The 25064-nt window shown below is 38.3% G+C and overlaps 1 protein-coding gene across 2 annotated transcripts in view; it reads left to right on the top strand.

Moving 5' to 3' along the window:
• The window catches only part of lrrk1 (leucine-rich repeat kinase 1), a 70193-nt gene that overhangs the window by 38154 nt on the left and 6975 nt on the right, over positions 1–25064 (top strand). For both annotated transcript variants that reach the window (XM_057330255.1, XM_057330247.1), the window contains 12 exons: positions 92–368; positions 3001–3172; positions 3378–3547; positions 3719–3858; positions 4496–4748; positions 6482–6651; positions 11614–11811; positions 13485–13762; positions 16400–16594; positions 16777–16928; positions 21109–21226; positions 21869–21985. In XM_057330255.1, coding sequence (XP_057186238.1) covers positions 92–368; positions 3001–3172; positions 3378–3547; positions 3719–3858; positions 4496–4748; positions 6482–6651; positions 11614–11811; positions 13485–13762; positions 16400–16594; positions 16777–16928; positions 21109–21226; positions 21869–21985 — 2240 coding nt within the window. The remainder of the gene's footprint in view (positions 1–91; positions 369–3000; positions 3173–3377; positions 3548–3718; positions 3859–4495; positions 4749–6481; positions 6652–11613; positions 11812–13484; positions 13763–16399; positions 16595–16776; positions 16929–21108; positions 21227–21868; positions 21986–25064) is intronic.

Raw genomic sequence — 25064 nt, 5'->3', positions numbered from 1 at the left:
GTATTGGTTTATAACATCCCCGCCACGATCGATGTTACAGTCAGTTATCATTACCTGAATTACAGCCATCGCTTTTGTTATTTCATTACAGCCATTAGTTTTCTTATTGAGACCGGCACCATCCTGCATTTCCCCGACACGAGTCACGGTCTGTGTAAACTCTATTTCCTGGATGCCGTGTGGTTGTCCGAGTGTTTGGAGCGCATCATCAACCTGAAGGGCTCGAGGTCTGTGGCTCGCAACGGAGTCATCAATGCCAAAGATCTTCGCTTGCTACTGGTGGGAACAGGATTTACACAACAAACTGAAGAGCAGTACTTCCAGTTCCTGACCAAGTTTGAAATCGCACTACCCGTCGCCAGCAACAGGTGAATGAAACTTAACATAATATGGGCTCTGTTTCCAAACCGGTGGAGCTACATCAAGCTCTACTGCCAGGGGCGGATTCGGACTTCAAATCGGCCCTCCATCCATTCCGTTGCATCATCCATTTCGGCCCATGCGTTTGCGTTTCGTCCCGGTATTCCAGATGGCCAGTCCGCCCCTGCAGTGGCATAACAACACCGGCCCTCGCTGCCAAAAAAAACAGACCAGCCCACCGGGAATCTTTCAGGTCCTCCCGATTAGCCAATCCGGGCTTGTCTACTGCATATTTAGCAAAAAAATATATTTATACCACCGTTGCATTAGAAACTAACCAACAATCTAGGTCAGAAAATGAGGATTGATCTCGAACACAATGATAATGTTGATTTTTTGGGGGGAAAACACGGGCAGCTGTGGTTGCCAGAAAACATCTTTAAAGTCGGCATGAAATAAAAAATGATAGTTCTAGTTGTTTTACACAGTGGTGACGTATTTATTTTAAATTATTTATCAGTGCACATCATTTTTTTTAAATTAATTTTCACTTCTAATCTTTACTAAAAACATTAACCTCCTCCCCCTCTGGCAACGACCTCTCTTCACTTCTGGTCACGAGGAATGGCGCGAGGGCGGGGCTGTAACGACTGACAGATTGCAAACTGGCGTTCGAATCTTTCACCTTTTAACGATCCAATCAGTTGTCGGTGGATGAAATCAAGTCCTGCCCTACATTTTATTTTCTCATTTCGGAAGTCGTTTCACTCGGGTATACGTCACAATACAGAAAAAAGACAATCGATTCTTCCGTTTTAATGCAGACTTTAAACACTTTTAAAACAATGTCAAATTCTTGTGCATTACAGCAAAGTTTTGTATATTTTACTGTTTTTAATTGTGAATTTCATTAGCTGATATATATGATAAATAAACATTATTTTAACAACGTAAAATGTTACATAAAACACTGTACTGTTATTAACAATATAAAAAGAAGCATAGTTACAGTTAATGGAATTTCATCAAATGTGAAATGTCACTCATGAAGTTATGGGAACATCTGCTTTTCATCACACATTTAAAGCTTAATTTGAATGATACTTTAACATAAAAGTACATGTATCATCTTTTTTTTTTGTTATTTTTTAATTAACAATTTACAATCAACATTATAAAGTTATATTATAATATTATAATTAATATTTTAATATACAATAATAGTAAATCGTCGCCGTCCTTTTGAAACCCCATATGTGCAAATTCACTGTTTTTCGGGAAATGGAAAAAACACTGTACTTTTAAAATGATTAAATACTGTGTTGTCAAAGATAACTAGCCCTTTTTAATACTTTATATTTGTTAGATATTTGCAAAACCCCAGTGACAAACATAAGGGGTGACTAACAATAATGATTTATGGCAAAACATTTAAATTACAAAAGATACAAGGTTTCAGAAGGACAACAGCGAAATTAGAAATAAATAAGAAATGTTTCATTCCTACATTTTACATTATTTTATTATATAACTACTATGGTAGTAGTGTTAATTTTGTCAGCTTTTTCTTATTTTGGTCTTCGTTTTAGTCCCACGACAAATATACTTTTTAGTTTTTATCTTATTTATTCATCCATGTCCTGTTTTTGTTTAGTCAAGTTTTGTCGAGTAAATGTCTATTCATTGTCAATTCATTCAATTGAGCAATTCATTAACTCAAGATCCACAACGGCGCTTCCACAGTGAGAGCATTTGTGTATGGTTGCCAGATTGCATAAAATAAGTCACCCACTGGCAGAAAACGCATACTTTTTTAACTTTTCATCCCTGTTTGGGGGATCTGAACTCCTGTTATTTGGCGACCGCAAAGATGAACGCTCGTACAAAGACTAAACAGAGTTTTTGGGTAAGTTTTTATATCATAACTACATTTTGGTCTTATCATTTTTCGTCAACGATATTGCGTGCTGATAGAGTCTTAGTTGTCGTTTAATGGTCTTACTTTTCGTCTCGTCTTCGTCCTGGGAAAATTGTTGTTGACGAGTAGTTTTCGTCATTATTTTCGTTAACGAAATTGGTAGTCAGTGGTGCCCCACAACTGTTTGGCTTGACACATTGTTCTAAATACCTTCTTTTGTGTTCAATGAAACAAAGACATTTAAAAACTTGAAAGTAAGTGAATGATGTCAGCAATGCACTGCAATTTAAGGGTGTGTTCATATATGCCATGTTTGGTTCGATGAAAACGAACTCTGGTGCGATTGCTCTGTTAGTGCGGTTTATTTGTGTAAGTGTGAACGCTGCCACCCAAACCCTGGTGCACCAAACAAGCGGACCGGGACCGCTGAAAAGCTGGGTCTCGGTCCACCTTCAAATGAACTCTGGCGCGGTTCGATTGAAATGTGAACACAACACGGACCAAGGGCATCGAACCAATTCAAAAACAGGAAGTGATAACAATATCGTCCCGAAAATCAAGTGATTTGGTAATATAAAAGGAGTGTTTCTTATAAATTTCCTCTGGGTGACCGTCTCTAGTAAGCATGTTACAAAAGTGAGTTTAGACACGAACCTGTCCGCTAAACGAAACTCATCATTGTTTGAAATGTGATGAATCACCATTTGTTTTCATGTTCGCAGTTATCTGTTGCCACACCTTTTACCCCCGAAACCTGCCATGGACATCCACGGCTTTCGCCAGCAGAGCAACAACAGCATCCAGCGACACTTTAAGATGAGCTTCGTGCCTGCGGGATTCTGGGAGCGCTTTATTGCCCGAATGCTTATCAGTTTAAACCAGATGGACTTGCAGGTGAACAAATATTAGCCAGTGTGCTGTATAATAAATGTGGCTACGGATGTAATTTTGCTACAGCTAGCATGCAAAAAACGTCAGATCAAATAAAACGCTGAATGGTTGAAATAAAATCGATGTGAGGTAGCCAAGTTGAAATAACACGCGTTCGAAATTGTTCTGTGTTCATATTCATATCTAACCAGTTTTTTTTCTGTAATAGGCATTCGAGACCAAAAAGAACACGAAGAACCACAGTAACCGTAACACGGTGATCTACAGCTTCGCAGGGAACCAGCAGCGGAACCGATGCAGCACGTTTCGTGTCCGTCGCAGTCAAACCATCTACTGGAAGGAAGGGCTGCTGGTCACCTTTGATGGAGGATATCTGAGGTTGGTGATGTGGGAACATTCTTTTTTGATGATTTCAAATTAACCATGCTTTTACTACAGTAACCATGGTTAGTAAAACCATAGCGACCGCATATTATCTTTGTGTCACCATAAATCTGCAGATCTTTGTTGTTGTAAGAAGCAACGTTCTCTCGTTCTTCTCATCCACAGCGTGGAGTCCTCGGATCTGAACTGGAAGAAGAAGAAAAGTGGAGGAATCAAGATTATGTGCCAGTCGGACACGAGGGATTTCTCTGCCATGGCGTTCATCACCGATCATGTTAACGCTCTTATAGAGCAGTGGTTTCCTGGTGAGAATCGTCGTTTACATTCATGCCTTTCACAGACGCTTAATGGGAATAATGGGAACGTTCCCGAGAATCGAGCACTCGACCTTTGTGACTATATCTTGACCCACGTCGCCTGGTGCAAATTCAGGTCTATTCGCGTCTTTGCATTGACTTTGTAAGCAATTTAGGTTATTCGTTTTTGGTGTGAATGCAGAATTACTGTTGAAACGCATGAAGGGAATGGAGGTGAAATCATCTGGATTTGAGACAAAATGTTTGATCTTCAGTAATATTGACATTTGATGACAAATCTGAGCTTAGTTTAAGACATTGTTGACATCTCTTCTCAAACTCTAATGACAGAGATATTTCTCAGGAGCAATATCTGAGACACAGATGAGACGTGCTCTCATTGATGACTTGGAGAAACAACTGAGATATTAACGTGGTTTTTCTTGTTTAAGGGTGGTTTCATTTAAAACACAAGTTAACTGAATGTGGTTTCTGAGTCGTGTCTGTGCAATAGTCGTATTACTTTTGAGATACACTTTGGTCACAAGTCTTCTACTTTTCTATTATTACACTCACAAAACCAGCGCTGTCTTCCTGTGGACACGCTCCAGAGTCTGCTTAACATTATTTGTCATTCTCTTCACAGCTCTGACAGCCAGCGAGAGCGACGGTTCTCTCCTCATCGAGCAGTACGCTCCGTGTCCGTACTGCAGCTCCGTACCCAAAATACCAGACGCTCACGCCGCCTCGCATCACAACACCGTCCACTACTTCAACATGGAGGACTGCGTCCTAGCCGCCGTGGACAAAGAGCACATCACCTGTCCCAACCATCCCAAACAACCCGTACCTCTACAGGAGCTGGTGCCCGAGCTCTTCATGACCGACTTCCCTTCACGGTAACATCACACTCTACATTTTGTCAACGCACAGCGTCTACAGAAGGTTCGCCTCTCTCAATGTCAACCTCACACACCTGGTCCTCATATGCAGCGCTTACGTGGATTTAATGGAGCTGAATCAGACGTGGTTTGGCTTGGCTTGAAACCCAAACACAGCGCTGTCAGCGGGCTGCTGTTCGCTTCACAGCGCAGTCAACATGTGGTTGTGGTACATCACGTAAATTGGATTATTAATTTTGATGTTAAAACGAAAAGCAGAATTGATGGGTTTGAACTTCAAATCCTCTTTTTGAGCCGTACCAACCAAATCAAAGCCCTTTGAAGAGATTTTCTTGTGGTGAAGGGCTTAATGGAAAGGTCTCGGAGGGGAAAAAACAGGGAATTCTGTGAAAAATAACTCCGTAATGAAATAACGAGAGCTTTGAGATATCGGATTATTGAGATTGATAAATCACACACACGTGTAAAAGCATGTAGTACACTGAGTGCCCTAGCTAGACAGCATTTCGAGGCGTTGTATGCCACGTCTAATAATATAACTATTTTATTTAATTCATGTTAATATTAATTAATATTGTTCTTTTATTGTATAATTAAGTAAAAAGATTTGTTGAATTTTGTTGTATGTTCATTTTAGTAATAAAACATAATTTGTTGAATGGGTCCTGTAGTTTGGTCGCATTTAAACAAAGCGTATGGTACACTGACATCTAGCGGTTGAGTTTGGTATCACAGTCTAAATTCATAATATTGGAGAGTCAAGTTTAGCTAAGTAACAGTTCTTCTCGGTTTATTTTACTTGTTTTTAGAAATAATTTACAGGCGCTCTATTATTTACGAATGTTTTCCGGACGTTAACGGCAGTTTACAAACGCACGCATGCGCAGTAATGTTTGTTTATGTTGTTGCTTTAAAACCGTCTATATGATAAACTGAGTTTATTTGCAAAAACAGATAACTCTGTTTTAACAAAAACATCTATTTTTTTGTATTTAATGTGTTAGTTTGCTGTGTATTTTTTGTTGTTGTTTTTACTACTTAATCAAGATAACCCAGCTGATACTACTTTCAATGCACAAAAAAAAGATTTTTCGACTGTTGTGAAGTGTTTCGGTGAAGTCACATGATAAACTATAATTCTAGCCGTTGTGTTGATGTGGTAACGTACAGTACATGGATCGCATGTTTGAAAATGTCTTCGGTTAACCACATCATACGCTGGTCAGATGCATAAACATATCACATGTTTACATGATTGTGTGAGTAACGTCATTGTCTTGATGGCGGATGAATGATTGTTTCTTGCTGCTGTGTGACAGACCGCAGGCCGTGAGAGCGCTCCGGAGATGGACTGAATTAAAAACACGTGTACGTACTATGATCAGCCTGCAGCGAACGACTCAAACTGCGCTCCCATACGGAGTTTTAATGGATGTGATTTGGCATGATGGCTGGCTTCACGAATGCATTTTCAATGGCCAGACATTGAGACAAGAACGGGTCGGTTGGTTTCGTCTGGGTGTAAAAATTGAACCTAGAAAGAGAGCACGAAGCACGGCAAAATGACAGAGATCGGAATGTTTGTGTGAAATTTGTAGGACAAGGTATAAGACACTATTGAAAATAATCTTTGTTTTCCAAAATGTCTGTCATGCGGGAATTCCACCCGTGTCGTAGCCGCTAAACGTGTGTCCGCTCGTCTTCTAAAGATGTGTGTGTGTGTGTCTCAGGTTGTTTCTGCTGAAGGATGATCTCGTGTGGACAGAACAGGAAGCAGATATTCTGGGTCAGGGCGGCAGTGGTACCATCGTCTACAGAGCCTCATACAGAGGTCATCCGGTGGCCATCAAACGCTTTCACTTCAAGAAATGCAAGCAGCTGTCGCTCAACAGTGGCACAGGTACATTTCCATTGGTTCTGCTCCATGAGCGATTCGAAGACGTCTGATGTGATTGGTTGGTAACGTAAGCCCGTCTCTAGGTGAAGGTGAAAGGTCAAAGCGCTGGGATTCTACTCGGGTGTCTGTGACGGATGGAGAGAAACAGGATCTTTACTGTACAATGTCATTAATCTTCTGTTTCGTTTTTACTCTTTGGTTCGGTTGCCGTCTCGGTCTCTTCGTCTCCACTGACCCTCTGACCTCCTCAGCATAAACCTTGTCTTTTTTACGTTCATTTAACTCGGCAAGACATTGGATTTCCGTAGTGAATACCATTACGTTATTTGACGTTTGCCCTAAATTATAAAGAAAAAGTTTCAAAAATGAGTCCTTAGGTTTTCTTTCTCATCTGCTTCTGACGTTTGTAAGTCGTCTTTCTGGCTCGCTCGTGGTTTCTCAGGCACTTTTCATTCATTAGCTGCTTGAGATTGATATCCGTTGCAAAAAGCGCAATACAAATCAATAGAATTGAAATTGAATTATACGTAATGCTTCAGTTATTTCATGCTCCGCTAGTTTCAGCGTTTCTCCGACCTTGCCGATCTGTCTCTTTCTCCCTCCTGTAATCCCGCCCCTCTGAAAACTCTTTATGACGTGCAGTTTGTCAACTTGCACTGGAAGTAAATGCGATTAGCAGGGGCGGACTTAGTGATTTGGGGGCCCTAAGCAATTTCAGGCATGGTCGTAATATGCACCCTTTATAACCCTTATTTTACCGTCTCCGCGCTTATTTTAACGCAAATCCACGCCAATGTAATAATAATGTTACATTTTAATGCTTGTATCCAGACCATACAAAATATGATAGAAAACGAATATGTCATACATGCTTTATATAAACTTCTGGGCATTTGTTGGGGCCCCTGGTTTCCTCGCTTCCCTGGCGATTAGCGTAAACACATTTGCTGTTTCTCTCAAACAGCAGCCTTGGGTTATGTGCAGTGTGTCGCTGTTGCTGATGTTCTCTGTTGTATGAATTCTTCTCTCGGCAGTTTTACATCTCAGTTGATTTATTTTCCACCCCACACAAACACACACACACTTTCTGGAGCTTTCTTTACGATAGAGACGGGTACTAAATCAAGACAACTACTCTTATGACATGATGTTTATGTTCCTTATGAATCATATCGTAGACATTTCTGCTTTACGTTTTCATTTTGTCAGTCACATTCATGTACGGTATACTCGAGTTTTAAAGTCTGTAAAGGGATTCCTTATGGTAACCCACAGAAACTACTGTTGACCTTCAGTATAAATCCCTATCGCTGATGTAATACTATAATAATAATAATAATTCCATGTATTATAATCACCATTATCATAAACTGTTATAATTTTTTTTTTCAAATATATCATTCAAAATAAAATATATGAATTAATTAAATATATGCATTAAAAAAGCGAATATTTTCTGTCCCAGCAAACAGACTCCCATCCCAATCTCACACCATTGCTTTTCTGTTTCCGATGAATAAACGCTTGTTTCTGTTAAATGAACTCAGAATTATGTTAGGTTGCATCAAAAAAAAATTGTGAATTGCATTTCATGTTCACTTAAATTACATAAAACACTTAATGTCTAATGTTTAACACATAAAACAATAATGTCTTTGGTGTAATGATAATACAATATTTGTGAAGCCAAATATGAACAAAAAGCAGAAAGAGATTGATAATACTGTGTCCTATTAGGTAAATTTGTTAATTTATAAAGCAATGTGCAAATATAACCTTGACATCATCACGTGTAGATATTGAGTTATTAAAATAAATTGCAAGTGAATTTGTAACAGATAAAGGGTTAAGAGACGCACAGATATATCGGCCAATAATCGGCATTGGTCGATAAAAGCCATTTTTCACACCATTGGCTATCGGTCGACATTTTAAAAACAGCCGATGATCACCTTTCAATCAAAAGAGAACAGGAAAATGCAATTCATTTGTTCAATGTTACAAAAGCTTTGAAAAAATGTTTGACATTAATTGTCATTATATGAATTAATAAGATTCAGAAAGTTAAGAAATCTTAATCATTAGTATCGGTATTGGTATCAGCAAATATCACTCTGAAAAATCAGCTATCGGTGGACACATTTCGTATAGTCATTAGGGACAAGGTTGCGTTAATAATACAATTTAATATCATATCATTTATTATTACACGGCTGGTTGGAATGCTTGATTCTGATTGGCCAGTCGCGACATTTGGAGGTTCGTTATTCCCAGATAACAACCTCTCAAAACTAATAACACACGGTAACCCGGATGCAGCAAATCATTTTGACAGGTTTTTTTTGATAATTTAAATATAAATATGTCTTTTAATAACATATATGACATTATATTTACAAATGATTCAACCAAATTGCCTGTTCGTGACGGTTATCGGTCGTCTCTTACCTTAAAACCGAAAGTAAACGGCTTTTCCTCACGGAAGGTCTGCATTCAGTAAAAATGAGCTCATAAAAGATTTCAAATTCACATTTCATGTCCAGTTTTTTTCTCGCGTGGCAAGTAGGCGTGTAATAAGCGGGATAATGTACAAGCAGCCGGTTGTTATGGCAGAAATAAGCCCCTTCAGTGAGACACAAGACCCTCCACTTCACGTCCTGATCACACTGTCGGGGATTATTTCTGCCATAACAACCAGCTGCCTGGACATTAGCCCTTACGTATATATCATTTAATATGAATCATATGAAAGGAGACGTTGATTTTGTTAAATGTATTTGATAAATTTACATGTTCATTTAAAAATCATAATAAATCATATTTTAAAATTTAACAAAATAAAATCAGAGCTGTGGTGCAGTGGGCTGTGCATAAGCAACAAGGGTTCAAATCCAACTTTATGGTTTGTATTTAAAGGGACAGTTCATCCCAAAATGAAAATTCTGTCATCATTTACTCACCTTCAAGTTGTTTCAAATCTGTATACATGTCTTTGTTCTGATGAACACAGAAAGATATTTGGAAGAATGCTTATAACCAGACAGATCTTGCCCCCCATTGACTCCCATAGTAGGAAAAAATACTATAATTTATTTTTCTTCCGTTGAACACAAAAGAAGATATTTTGAAGAATGTAGGACAGCAAGCAGTTCTGCAGCACTTTTGACTACCATTGTTTTTTTTCCTACTATGGGAGTCAATGGTGCCTCAGAACTGTTTGGTTACAAGCATTCTTCCAAATATCTTTCTCTGTGTTCAACCAAACAAAGACATTTATACAGGTTTGGAACAACTAGAGAGTGAGTAATTCATGACAGAATTTTCATTTTTGGGTGAACTGTCCCTGTAATTGCACTTCAATATGAAAGATTGCATGTCAAACTACCTCTCACAACATCACGTTCGTCATGTGCAGGTAAAGCACACCTGCTGTGATCTAATACTTTGAAGGTCAGCATGTGGCCCACAGGCACTTATTGAAAACCCGAGGGTATCAAGAGGAAAGGTCAAGACTCCTTCACCTCCCTGTTTCTCACTTTTGACACTTATTTCCTGTTTGGCTTTTAGAAAACAATCAGAAAGGCTGTTTTTTGAAATAAACAATAGCACAATGATATCAATATTGAGCTTGAATGATTATAAAATGAACATTATGTCATCATTCGTTCATGCTGATGTTATTTCAAACCTGTATGAGTTTCTTTCTTCTGCAGAACACAGAAGAAGATATTGTGAAGAATGTTGATAATCAAACAACACTGAACCCCATTGACTTCCATTGTATGAACATAAAACCACGGAGACATTTCTCCAAATATCTTCTTTTGTGTTCCACTGAAGAAAAACTCACATACAGATTCACAACCACACGAGAGAGTGAATAAATGATGACAGAATTTTGATTTTGGGTGAACTGCCACTTTAAAGTCCCAGTGAAATAAAAAATGACAATGCCTATTTTGTAATGAAATATTGAAGCGTTTATTGTGAATAGTTTATCAATGTGTGTCATTCTCTTTTTAAAATGACTTTGCCCTCATAATCTTGAGTTAAAATATGAAAATGCATTGTTTTTGCCTTCCTGCATTTACTATCCATCATAAATGACGTATGTTAGACGGCTTGGGCGGAGCATCCGTTAACTCCTCCCCTTCAACTGTCAGTCTGCTGGCAGTTACATTTCACAATGCAACAGCTGTTTTATACATCAAATCGCAGAGAAAGACGAAAGCCACGCCCACTATTTTTCTCATTAGAGATTCCATTTCACTTGGAAATGCGTCAAAATACGCAAGTAAAAACCATCGCAACTTCCGGTTCACGGGGACTTTAAGTAGGAAATGCACTCATGAGAATGCAATACAAAAGGCATCCTGGTGGTCCATCGGCCATACATCCGTAAATCGTTTCTGTACGTCTTGAGCGATCTTTATTCAATGTCTTCCATCTCCGTGTCATATAGCAGAACCACGTAAAACCATCTCTTGTGTTATTATTGTAAGCTACCGTCACGGCATGAAACAAACGTTTGATGGTGATGTGTGTCACAGCGGGATAGAAAGTGTACCTCTGCTCATTAAGACTTTACGCTGCTGACCCCAGAACAGTAACCAGAGTCATTAAAAAACCTGCGGCTGTAAATCAGAGCTTGTAGTTTCAGGTCACAGAACAGTTTGAGGTTTCCTCTTTGAGGTCAAGAGTCTACCGCTGGATTTGAGTTTTATTATAGTGCTTGAGCAGAAAGATCAGTGTTGACCTCTAGACTAGATTTTTATGACAAATATTTACAGTATTAGTTGTTGATCTTCCCTACTCTGAGTATACTGTACTGTCATAATAAAGTCATACTTTTAAGAGGGTTCTTTGTGGAACCGAAAATGGTTCTTCTATGGCATCGCTGTGAAGAACCTTTTAAGCACCTTTATTTTTAAGAGTGTTGGGTTACACAATGTCTTCTCCTTACAGACACGATGGTGAAACACCTGCAGTCTATGGACGCAGCCAGAAGCTTCTCGGAGTTTCGTCTGGAGGCGAGCATGCTTCACTCTCTTCAGCATCCCTGTATCGTGGCTCTGGTGGGCATCAGTATACACCCGCTGTGTTTCGCCCTGCAGCTCGCACCGCTGGGCAGTCTCAACACCATCCTGGAGGAACGCGCTAAAGGTCTTTCTCATGAAAATGACCACTTTTAGGAGTTTGCATAAAGATCAAAACATAAGAGAACGATTTCTAAATCTGGGCAATTCCGTGAAAAAATCAAGTTTATAAAACGGTCAGTTCTGGTCCTTGATTCTGATTGGTTGAGCCGAGTTCTAAGCCGTTATAAAATACACCGATTTTTAACGGCTGACCGCATTACATAGCCTAAATATCACTTTATTTACTTTATTTTATCAATCCTTGCTACGCATAGCTTCGCGTCGTGCCACAACGCCCTTAGCTGTTATAAAATGCACTGTAACCCATTCCTTCTTGGGGCTTATTGCTTTATTTGATTTAAGGTTTTTACAATACTAACAGCACAGATATCAACATTTGGTGGTCTCTCTTCAAGTTTTTAAAGCATTTGTTTTATTTTTAGCGCATGGTTTTACACAGTCATGTAAGTGACATTTTCTGAATTGTCACATCCATGACTGTACATATTCCTCATGAATGGGCACATGAAAAAAAATAAAGTAACTATTTTATGTTCTGTGAAGAGGCATCCATTCTCCAATTGTTGGGTATAATTGCGTCATGTTTGTGCATTTTAATTCACAGAAATCCTACAAAGTTTGTCATCTCCCAAAGACTGTGTCCTTTTTTGTTAAATTTGTAAATGTTATTAATTTAAGCTTATTAATTAAAAAATTATATATTTTGTTTAATTTTGGTTAAGTCGGAACAAAGTGTCAATCTTATTACGTGTTTTTTTAAATAAGTTTACGCATTTTTTTTCTTTTGGTTAAGTTGTGAGAAATGATCAATCTTATTAAAAAAAGTTTATTAGAAAGTGTCAATCTTATTACGCGTTTTTTTAAATACGTTTACGCATTTTGCTTTCTTTTGGTTAAGTTGTGAGGAATTGACAATTTTATTTAAAAAGTTTTTTAGAAAGTGTCAATCTTATTACGCGTTTTTTTTAATACGTTTACGCATTTTGTTTTATTTTGGTTAAGTTGTGAGAAATTGTCAGTTTTATTAAAAAAAAGTTTATTAGAAATTGTCAATTTTATTACGTGTTTTTCTAAATAAGTTTACGCTTTTTTTTGTTCAATTTTAAATGTTGCCAAGCTTATTTGTTTTTTTATTCTTTTTTATGGATTACGCAAATTTTTAATAATCTCCACATTCCAAACAAACTACCTGTAAATTGAAAAGAAATTTCCCCAGCATGAGTTTGTTAATATTCTGTTTGAAATTCTCTGGACATAAAGGAAATATTTATTTTTGAGGTGGTTTCCCGGACAGGGATTATTTTAAACCAGGACTAGGCCAGTTAGGGAATTTGAGTGGTTTAAACAAAAATGCCTTACTAAAAACATTACTTGTGTGCATTTTGACACAACACAAAGGCAGTGATGTATTTATAGCTATGTCTGTGCAGGTTGTTTTCTGTTTGGACAGCTCTTACATTTATTCTAGTCTAGGGCTAGTTTAATCCCTGTCTGGGAAACTGCCCCTTTAAATCTCGCGAGAATGCCAATCCTGAAAAATGTGTTACCACTTTCAGCATCCGCAATCTAAAGCCTGTGCACATTGTCTATGTACTGTTATTAAAGCAATAGTTTGGTGCGAGAAACTGTGATGTTTTTATCTCTTGTGACGCATCAGATTTCACTTGTTTCTTTCAGGTTCTCAATACGTGCCGCTGGGCCACATGGTGACCTTCAAAGTGGCCTATCAGATCGCAGCAGGCCTGGCCTATCTGCACAGGAAGAACATTATCTTCTGTGACCTCAAGTCGGACAATATCCTGGTGTGGTCTCTTGATGTGGAAGACTCCGTTAACATCAAGCTGTCCGACTACGGCATCTCACGACAGTCCTTTCACGAGGGAGCCTTAGGAGTCGAGGGAACGCCCGGATATCAGGCTCCTGAGATTCGACCCGGCATCGTCTATGATGAGAAGGTAAAGAAACCACATCAAAGGTTATCTTAAAGTTATTTGATGAGGTGATTGACACAAACGCTATCTGCTTATTCGCTGGGAATTAAGCCTGTCACCTTGCCGTTCAGTTGAAGAATGTTCTCGCTTGAGTTTTGAATGCTTTGAACACACCGACAACACTAAACCCTGAACACAAACACACACACACTTCATAAAACCTGCTTCATTCCCCACGAGCGTGATAAATCAAGTAGTGTGTGTCATTTGAGTCGCCATTCACTGTAATTGAATGGAGAAAGATGCGATGGAAGTGAATGGTGACTGAAGCTGTCAGTTGGTAACGTTGACTCTTTTGTGTCGTACGGGTTTGGAAAAGCCTGAGGATATTTTTAGTTTTGAGTGAACTATCTCGATTTATTTTGCTTGTTAACCCTGTAGCGTACTTGTCCCATTGTAAGAGTCGTGTTTTTTGGCTTGCTCTACAAACCGAAGGATGAGTCTGTTGTAATTGATGTTGTCAATCAAGCTTTATTTGTTTTAACCCTGGGATCCTCCTTCAATCCATTTGCCGCATCCGCGTTTTCACGTTCAATGTTAAATCTGAGTCTGCCTTCGGGGTGTTTAAAACGCATGGATTTTTCTTCTTTTAAATGTTCAGCACCCCTTCGGCTGTTGATATCCCTGTATATACGCCTTCAAAGACAGATTCCAGGCAGGCTTATATGTCAATACACGAAGCTGATTTGTTTTCTATTTTAACTTCTTGTTTTAAGCAGTCGGGTTAGCTGAGTTTGCATGGATTTCATCCAACAGAGCTGAATACATTCTTCATTTATTGCCACACAACAAGGGTCAGGGGAGTTTCTTTTCACATACGTCATGTTTTAATACAGCGAGAAACTTGGGGCTCGAAGGCTATTTCTGTGATTTGATTGATTTATTTTTACATATTAATGTGATCTTTAGATCCAGAATCTGAGAGAAGGATAAAGAAACTAAATTATTGAAACATCTCTTGGATTATTTATGGTTAAAGTAAATTTCATTTGCATGAATTATTTACTTAAATTAAATAATTACTTTGTGTCACTTTGGACGCTGTTTCTTCCGGCATGTTCTGTCATCTGTTTTAACTTTATTAAACAAATAAGATTAACGCCTTTTATTCTGAACTGAGTAAAAAAAAAACGAATATTCCGTAAAATAACTGGGTTTCCCTGTAAAATTACACTTCACCTGGTTTTCTTGTATATTTGTGGTCTTTTTCTGTCATTTGACAGTTTTTGACCGTATTTCAAAAGTAGATTGCTAAAAACATTTTTCCCTCAGCTGGTGCGCCAGAAATTCAATTTTATTTATATAGCGCTTTTTACAATGTTGCAATATACCGTAAAATATTTGTTTCTGTAAAATTGCATGATTTTCCTGCTTTTCTTGTAAATTTGCAGTTTTTACCTGTAATTTAATGGTTTTTGACCGTATTTGAAAAATACCAAAACTTTCCCTAAAATTACAGGTTTTTTTTTTTTTTAGACATTATATGTAAAAAATTACAGTAAAATTCTATTAATTTTTTTTTTCAGTGAAGGTATTTGAATTCATGTGTGATTAGGTTGGGGGAGGTAAGATGTTTTGGGATGTGTGAGAAATCTGCGTTACCGCTGGAATGAAGGCAGATGGGAAATTTGTGGAAGCGTTTGCCGAGCATCAGGCTTGTACTACAAACTGTTTCCTGCTGTTTGACATACATGGTCTGTGATGTCATTACTAGCTTCTGTAACACGTGTGAAGTGTGCAGACTAGGTTTTTCCTTTACGTATGCTGGCAAAAGCTGAACTTTCTACAAATGCGGTAAGATCGACCCTTTTATGTTTTATGGCGATTGTCTATTAATAGGACTCACCTAAAAAGGCGTTTAATACAAATGTGTCGACCGCTGATAAGACATGACAGCACATCTCAAATAATTCAGACTCTTGGGATTCAACCTGACATCGTCTTTTGAGAAGGTACCGAAAGAGGAAATTTTAAGATTAATTTGCACGAAGCACGATAACAATAAAGTTTTAACAATTGTTCTGACATTAAGGGGTGGTTTCCCGGACAGCTAGTCCCAGACTAATTAAAATGATAGTACCGTCTTGATCAAAAACAAGAGTTTTGTCTCAAGATGCACACAGTAATGTTTGTTTGTAAACTATGTTTTTAAAAACACCTTAAATATCCTAATTTAGCCAAGGCCTAGTCCTGGTTTAGGCTAATCCCTGTCCGGGAAACCGCCCCTAAGAGAATTGTAAACTCCACACCACAATGAGAATGACATTGTTGGGTTCACTTTCAGAGCGTTTTATTTCCAGCTGATAAACGATAAAACATTGCCAGCCAATCAAAATCCATTTGAATTTAAAGGGCCAACGCATTTAAAATGTGAAACTGCAGCACACAAGCTTGGAATAAACATAGCGTTTTCATCCATTGGTGTGGACGCTAATATAGTGATTGTTACAGTTATTTTCATAGTTGTCGTGCTTGGTGTGAACGAAAGGAATAGTTCACAGAAGAATGAAAGTTCTATTGTGTAATTACTCACACAATAGTTCCAAGTATATTACTGTGGATTCCTTGTCATGATACATTTCTGTCGTCCATCTCTGTCAGGTGGATATGTTTTCGTACGGTATGGTTCTATATGAGCTCTTGTCCGGCCGCAGACCGTGCATGGGTCAACACCTGCTTCAGATCGCTAAGAAACTGTCTAAAGGAGTGAGACCGGCGCTGGGCGGCCCGGAGGAGGTGCAGTTCCACTGTCTGCAGTCTCTCATGCAGGACTGCTGGGACACCAAACCGGAGAAGGTACGACTCATGACGTTTATTATCTGCTGGAGCTCATGAAGAGCGCTCCCATAGACCATCGCTGCATCTCCGCGCTGCTCATTTTCACTTCAAATAAACCTGAAGTTGACTGTATTTCGTGTCAGATGTTGTGTATATAATGTCTTGTTATCTGGTGTGTGTGTGTGTGTGTGTGTGTGTAGCGTCCTCTGGCTGCTCCTCTCTTGAGACACATGCACGATCCCAGCTTTGCATGTCTCAGATACCTGCTGCCCTGTCAGGAACACAGTCAGCTCTTCCTCTCGCCTCTGCAGGGACACAGCGCTGTATTCTGGGATGGAGACAATGACAGCAGGTGTGTTTGGGTATGCTTCTTAGGGAATGGTAGAACAAAAACATGGCATTTCTTGTCAAAATGAAGGGGTTGTGTGTGAGTTTGGCAGCTTTGGATCTCCTGATCTGTGGTTTAGTAATGGACAGCTGGGTTTTAATAGCGATTAGCATTAGCATGATAACGGCGCAACATGTTCTGATAACGGTTAAAATACACAGTGAAATATTGGGGAAAAGAATCTTTCGATTGGATTGAACTATCTTTATTAGAGATGCGCCGATATATATCGGCCAATAATCGGTATCGGTTGACAAAAGCAAATTTTCACATTATCGGCCGATAGTTTAAAAACAGCCGATGTTCAGGGCCGATATGTCCTGTCAATTCAAAAAGGACAGGAAAATGCAATGAATTTTTACTCCAAATTGATGTTTAATATTAATAGTCATTATATGAATTAATAACATTCAGAAAGTTTATTTCAAGAAATATGAATATTAAGAAATATTAATTCAATCTTCATAATCTGTATTGACAGATATCAATCGGCATAATCTGCTATGCTATCGGTGGAGAAATTTTGTATCTGTGCATTACTAATTTTTGTCAATAATTTTAATTATACCATAGTCTGTTTGAATACTCGATTCTGATTGGCTGGAAGGTGTACAATAAAATCGTTTAATACACAGGTAGTTCCAATCAGTTTGATCAACATTTGAAATTAACTGACAAAAATAACTGTCATTTTCACCTGACTGAGTAGGGAAAATAAATACTATGGGAGTCAATGGGGGATGAGATCTGACATTCTTCCAAATATCTTCCTTTGTGTTCAGCACAACAAAGAAATTTATACAGGTTTGGAACAATCTGATGGTGAGTAAATGATGACAGAATTTTTAAAGGGTGAAGTATCCCTTTAAAGGATTTTAATGCTTCGTGTCGGGTGGTTCTTGGAAATCTTAAAAATCCTTTAATGCACGGCTAGCCATGGATTATCCCTTACGTATTGCATGAAATCGAGTTAACGGTTCTCTTTCCTTATCTGCCATCTTGAATTGACGTATTTTTACTGAGTCACAGTGCATTATGGGATTGGCTGCAATTTGGCTAAAAACAACAGCTGTGTTCCTACTCTATCTTCGTCATCAAGTGTATGAACTTTCCTCATTTCATCATTTCTCCTCTTACTGTACATTAGGTAAGCAAAACTGCAAGCGTTTAGTTGCAAGCGCGAGTCAATGTAAACATACTACTTGCACTATTTGTACTACAAAAAGGTGTAGAATAGTGCACAAGGATGCAATTTGGGACACAACAAAAGTATACCGCCTATTTAGGCAACTGGGCCAAAAAAAGATCAATCGACCAGGCACTTTTAAATCACCCTCATATGCTCCATATGAGTCCATAATTACCCACATTTCACTCCATCTTCTCCTCCATCGGATCCTCTTCAACCGCTCATATAAACACCTTCATTAAAGTCATTCTGGAGCCTCACTTTTCCACTTTCCCTTGGCGCTCATTTAAAAAATGACTCATTTTAATATTCATGAGCTTATAGTAGCTCATTACTATGCGTGACAAATGCAGCGTGATGTACAGACAGTCTCTCGGGATGGCTCATCCCATCGGTGGACGTTTTGTTGGCGGGCACTGGAATCTGTCTGCTGTTATCTGCAGTACAGGTGTTTGCAATTACTGTTAGCCATCAGCGTGCCAACGGAGCCGCGCTGCAGGAGCTTTCAATACGTCATGACGGCGAGGCAGAAGAAAGAAGGCTTTGTGTGGCGTTAATCATAGACTGAGCCTCCTAACTAGTGCACTTCTCGAAACATGGCTATAAGAGCTTATAAATACAGACGTGTGCTGTGAGAGGGATAAAGGATAAGCATTCTCACAGTCTTGGTAATCCTTGAAATTAAATATCGGAGGACATGGAAATGATAGAAAATATGTATTCGTTTTGCTCTACTTTGCTGCCACTTGTGTGAGTGCTTGTGTTGATTAAATATTAACATTTGTTTCTGTTTGTTTCTTAAAAAGAAACACACAAACTTATAAACTTGAGCTACCTCAGATTTTTAGGCTAAATCAAACTGGCTTTTGGAATCACTTGAACTTTCATGATATAAAAGTTTAAATGGGTTGAACTAAATTTTTTAAGTTATACAAAATGCAACTAGATTTTTTTAAAGTGAAACATTTAAGGCAGCTTTTGAACTAAAGTTTTGAAGTTGAAATGGGTGCATTTTTTACAGTGTTCACTAATACGTACATAATATACATTTATACGTTTTTACTGTTTTTCCCCTACTTTGTACGTCGCTTTGGATATAAGCGTCTGCTAAATGACTAAATGTATTTGTGCATCTTATACAACTCTAGTTTATTTATTTTTCAGGCTTAATTCAGTCATTTGCATCCGACAAATGGCAACAACCTCGATAAACTACAACAGACACTTAGAAACTGCAACAAACGCAATGGACACTGACAAACTCCATCAAACACAGACAAATGCCAAAAAACATAAATAAATGTCAATAAACACAGATGAACACAAAAAATGTAAGCGAACAATGACTAATGCCAACAAACGCTGAAAAATGACAATAAACACAGATAAATGCCAAAAACTGTGATACGTGGCAACTAGGCCTGAGACGATACAGTATATATTGCGATTCACACTAATTAGACATGTCTAGGGCGATTTTGAAATCGCAAAGGCTTCGATTCTGTGTTTTGCACAGCTCTTCTGTGAACTACGGCTCTTTGATCAGTAGGAAGTTCTGCTCGATCGAAAATCACTACGAGGTTGAGTCGTTTATAACGTGCATTTGAAAAAGCAACTCTCGTCAAACAACATTTTAATATACTTTATTATCATGAAAATACCTGAAAAGGTTTGAAGAACAGCAATAGAATATGACCATTGGCATTTCCTGGAACTACGTGTGTAAATTGTTCTTCTTCTGTTCCCATATTCAGAGTTTCTGCGTGAGAGCGCCCTCTGGCTTTCGTTTGTGGTGGCATTTAACCGTAATTCATTGAGAAACTGAGACAAAGAATTGCACGATATATCGTCCCAGCCCTAGTGGCAACAATCACTGAAAAATGGAAACAAACAAAGATAAACACCAACAAACACAGACAAATGTCAATAAACACAGACAAATAACAATAAACACCAACAAACACGGACAGATGTCAATAAACACTGCTAAATGGAAACAAATCCCTGAAAAATGTAAATAAACTCCAGCAAACACCAATTAACAAAGACAACATCAACAAAAAATGTCAGACGGCAGCAAACACTGATAGAATGGCATCAAACACTGATCATCAGTAACAAACACCAACAACACTTAAAAAATGTTTTGATTATTTTCAATCCATGGTTGGGTGAAAACCGGATGAACCCAATCGTTGGGTTATAATTGAATGCAAAGGAATGTCAATCAAATCTAAACGGTCTTTTATATGTTTTAAAGACAATGATAAACAAACTCCTTCAAGGGTGTCCATGGGTGTGTAGTGTATAATTCAATGAAAGGTGATGTGTACTTGACATACTAATAAAAAGCGATCTACTTAATATGCTAATGATTCAGTTATTGCAGAAATGATTGGAAAAGTCATGGAGATGTTCAACATAAAGAAGTCGTGGGGATTTGAGATGCATTATTAGATGGCATTTCTAATTCAATTATATTTGAAGAACATTACTGTGAGCTCGGTCCAAATCACTTTACCTCTTTATTCATCATTGACGTCACAGATTAGATTATCGTGGCTTCATAAGCAAGAGGAACGCTTCGGATATCGCATGAGAATAACCAATTTACTACGGTAATTACATCTAAAGCCCCGGTACTGAAATTACAGTGCGCAAATATCATTGCAGCGTGACGGATTGAATCATTTGGGTGCACCGTCAGATGAATGGCTTGAGTGATAAAGTAATGAATCAAGGTCTCACAAAGAGGAATTAGCCAAATGTGTAAATCGACGAACAGTATTTGCGCTCCCTACGCTGCAGAATATATATGTGATAACATAACGTATAGCAACTGTTCAGATTGAAGACCATTTATAAATCTAAATTGTGTCTTGATTCGAGGCTTTTGCCGTAACTTCGAGTCTTAAACCACCAAGTGAGTTCATTGTGTGTGTGTACGTCCTGCAGGAACTACACGGTGGTAAACTTGGCTACAGGTCAGGTGGAGGTGAAGCGGATGCTGTGTCCGGGATCACGGCTCAGCTGCCAGCTGAAGATGGACAACAGCCTGTGGACGGCCACCGAGGTGGGCCGCGTACTTTCCTCCGCTCATTCGCTGCCTTCTCTTCCACAGCATGGGAACGTTGCCATGGCAACGGCACTGACGGACGTATATGCTGAAGGCGTTTGGTTCTCACAGTAAAGTAGATTAGTTGTAACTCGGTGCCCTACCTGAACTTGTGTTACCACAGGCTTTTTAGAGGTCGTCTCGTCGTGTTTTGTTATGTAAATGGTCATAGTACACGATTAGACTTCCACTAGTGTAGGTGAAAAGCACAGATTATAGCCTTAAAAAATACATGTACGTATTTGTAAGCAAGGAAATAAAAAATTGTATGGCTGAAAAGAATACACTAAACACAAAGAATCGAAATATTTCTGCCCTAAGAATCACTATTGAGTTAATATCTTGAATATCTTAATGTAATAACTTTGCATTTTGTACTGTGAATACATAAGACATACGAAAAAACATTAGAAATGATGCAACGTATTATAAAGAGAAAATGCAAATATTGGCAGTGCATTTTCAGGACAACACTAAAGATGCTGTGCTAGAACATGGCATGGTAATGACAGAGCTCTGAAAGAGAAGGCAGCCCTTTGTGAGCGAGTCCAGCGAGTGAATGAAGATGGTTATCGTGATATGTTGTCCATGTTTCTTCAGGAACAGGAGGTCTTTATCTACAGTCTGAAAGAGATGTGTCCCTTGAGTCTTCCTCAGAAAGTCCTCTCCTGTCCGGCTGTGGTCACCTGTCTCTTCTTATTGCCCGCCCGGAAAGAGGTCAGTGCCACCACGTCTTTGTCATCTCAATCAACCTTCTGCTCAACATCTTAAACCTTTTCTTTAGCTACCCATAGAAAGAAAAAGAAAAAAGGGCGAGAGATGGTTCTTTGTTTTTTATTAATAGTAGGGATGTAACGATATGATGGATATCGTGTTATCGCAATAGCAAAATTGTCTCAGTATTATCGCGGTCACATGACTGTATGAAACGATAGGTCTTCCGGGCCTAACAGAGAATGTATAAATAATAATAGATGGTATCTTTTGCAAAATATATTATTTTTAGGTCATTTGACACATCTCATATTCTCATAGCAAATATACTGTATATAAAAAATCTTAAATCAGGATAAAAGACGTTTTATGAAAGAATGTTTCAAACAGGCAAAAAAGCTGACAATAGGGTAAGGAAAAGGACAGAATTAGGCACTTTCAAGGTTTTTCTTACCCCATTGGCAGATTTTGTTGTTGTTGTTGCTTTCATTTCTTTCATCATAAAGCAAGACTAAATGGCTGCGCCCGAAAGCGAAGGCAGCATTTCAAGGTAGGAAGGCATCGAGGCACGTCCGAATCCAATGTTTGCTTTACTTCCTGTCTCCTGAGATACCTCCATCAGGTCGATTTTTCAACGTCCCACAATTCTATGCGTGTGCTCGCGCGGGGAATGTGATTGGACGAGCAGGGTCGAAAAATTAAATGGCGGCCAAGAAAGCGGCTGGAGCACAGCTTTTGTGCGAATAAAGTTATATTTTCTCTTTTTACAGCTTTTGAGTGCATTTCTAGCGAGAAATTAGTATTGTAGTTTAAAAATATTCAATTAGTTATCACAAAGGCTGCCTCTGAAGGCTGTCCGAAAGCGAAGAAACAGGTCATCTGCCTTAGCTTTCGGACGCAGCCAATATCTTGGGTCAGTGTCCTTGTCAAGTAAACTTATCTTGGTTTAAGATTTTTAGATATTTGTACTAGAAAACAAAACATGCTTGGAAAGAAATGTATTTTATGTAGTGAAAGACAACAAAGTATTTGTATAATAATTAATGTATGATATTGAATATATTGTGATGTCGAGGTTGTTTGAAACCTTGAAAACGTTCTGTTTATTGAAATCAAAGAAAATACTGCCGTAAAAATGATTGGGAAAATTGAAATGTTGCCTCAGAAATTAACTGAAAAAGTGTAAGGCACTAAAATTATAATAATAAAGTAAAACTAAAATAAAAATAAATTAGCCTTATGTAGCAACATAAAAATAAACTAATAGATGACAAAAAATGTAACAAAATAGCTAAAAAATGTAACTAAAATGAACATAAAAACTAAACATCTATAAGGTCATTTCAAATATTAATAAAACTACAAACACAACTCTGTGAGATATTAAAAAATATATGATAAATGTAAACATATATTATAAATATATATAAAAACAACTGATTATGCTAATTCTACAATTCTTCATCACCCCTTTTATCACGATTTTGAGTTTGATTCTTTGACCAAAAAAAGTAAATAAAAAACACAAAATGAAAAATGGATTTGATTTAAAGAAACATTTCTTTCTTTTTTTAATTCCATTAGATACCGTGATAATATACGGTAGATTATTGGGAATGCTGTTGGCCATGATAACCGTGTAGGGAAAAGCAGATATCGTGACAGCCCTATGTTGAAGATGCATTACTATGAAGGTTTAGTTCACCTGAAATTAAAATTCTATAACCATTGATTTGCTCTTTATCATTTAACACCAGGACACATTTAAAAGAATGTCCAGGATGTTGGGTTTCATGCTCAAATGAAATAGAATGTGAAGCTCCAGAAAAGAAGATCGCTGAAGGATGAAAAACATCCTCGGGTGATAAACGGGACGGCTGTCGGCCCTCACAGGCGCGCCCTCACTTGCCATTGCAAGTCCGTGAGATTGCAAGTGCACATCAGACGCGTTCTTTTATGACAGGGTCTTACTCTGAAGAATATACACGACCGTTTAAAGTCATATGGATCATATTTGACATTCTTTACAATTTCAGCTTTTGTGTTTTACTAAAGTATGAAAGTCGCTTTTAGTGAAATGTCCCTTGTTATCCATCATCATTAATAAAACAAGTTGAACAGAAGTATGTACTGATATCTGCGGTGTACACTTCACAAACATCACTTGAGGAAACGATGTATGAGCGATGGAGTCACGGTTCCTCTGGTGATTGAAGTTCTGCTGTCCAGGTGTTCTGACTCACTTCCGTCTCAATGACAGATTCAGTCCTCGTCTCTTCTGCAAACACACTCTTATATGGGCCTCACGCTCTTTGAAGTGTCACCGGGTTCCTGGCGTTCCGTCACCGAAGGTCACTGACAGACCGGCTGTAAAAAGCAGTTGTGGAGATTCAGGAAGGCAAACGCAGCTGGTTTTCGCGGTCGGGGTGCTTGTACACGTTTTTGGATACGGCTCTTGGACAAAAATGCAAGCCTAAAATATTTAGAAAGAAATGTTCTGTGTGCTTGCACCGGGTGTTGCTGATGTGTGTGTATGTGAAGAGTCACCGTAGAACTTTTATAAATGCCAAACCAATATTTTCTTACCATGAGTGTAAGATTTCTGCGCCACCAAACAAAATAATAGAACCGCTCAGTGCAGGTAGACCCGCCTCAAACACACCCCATTGGTCGAGCCAGAGGTTGACGTGTTTAGCTTGCCAAACAAAGAAAGTAGTATTTTGAAAGTACCACAGAACCACAGTGTTTAAACCCTTTGGGAAGTCAAACTAAAAATGGGTCACTTATAGTAAGTGTTGAGTAGCGAGATTTGAGTTGGGACATGAAGTCTGGTGCACGATGTGGCTATTTCAGGCCAGTTTCTGGTGGAAAGATTGTTAGAATGACCCGCAGAAGGCCAAAGAAATTGTTTTTCCATGCTGTTTAGGTGAAGGTTTTTCTGAAATAGCTTTGAAAAAAACTCAATTGCAAATACTTTACGAGGCTGCAGTTTCGTATGAATTCGTATCATTGAATTAGGTCGCGATATCACATTTCAACTACACGGTTATTTACGCCAAAGACTCATGATAACAACATTATC

The sequence above is a fragment of the Triplophysa rosa genome, linkage group LG1 (assembly GCF_024868665.1).
Source record: "Triplophysa rosa linkage group LG1, Trosa_1v2, whole genome shotgun sequence".
NCBI classification, from domain to species: domain Eukaryota; kingdom Metazoa; phylum Chordata; class Actinopteri; order Cypriniformes; family Nemacheilidae; genus Triplophysa; species Triplophysa rosa.
Note: the sequence above shows the minus strand (reverse complement) of the source record. Positions and strands in the feature narration are given on the sequence as shown.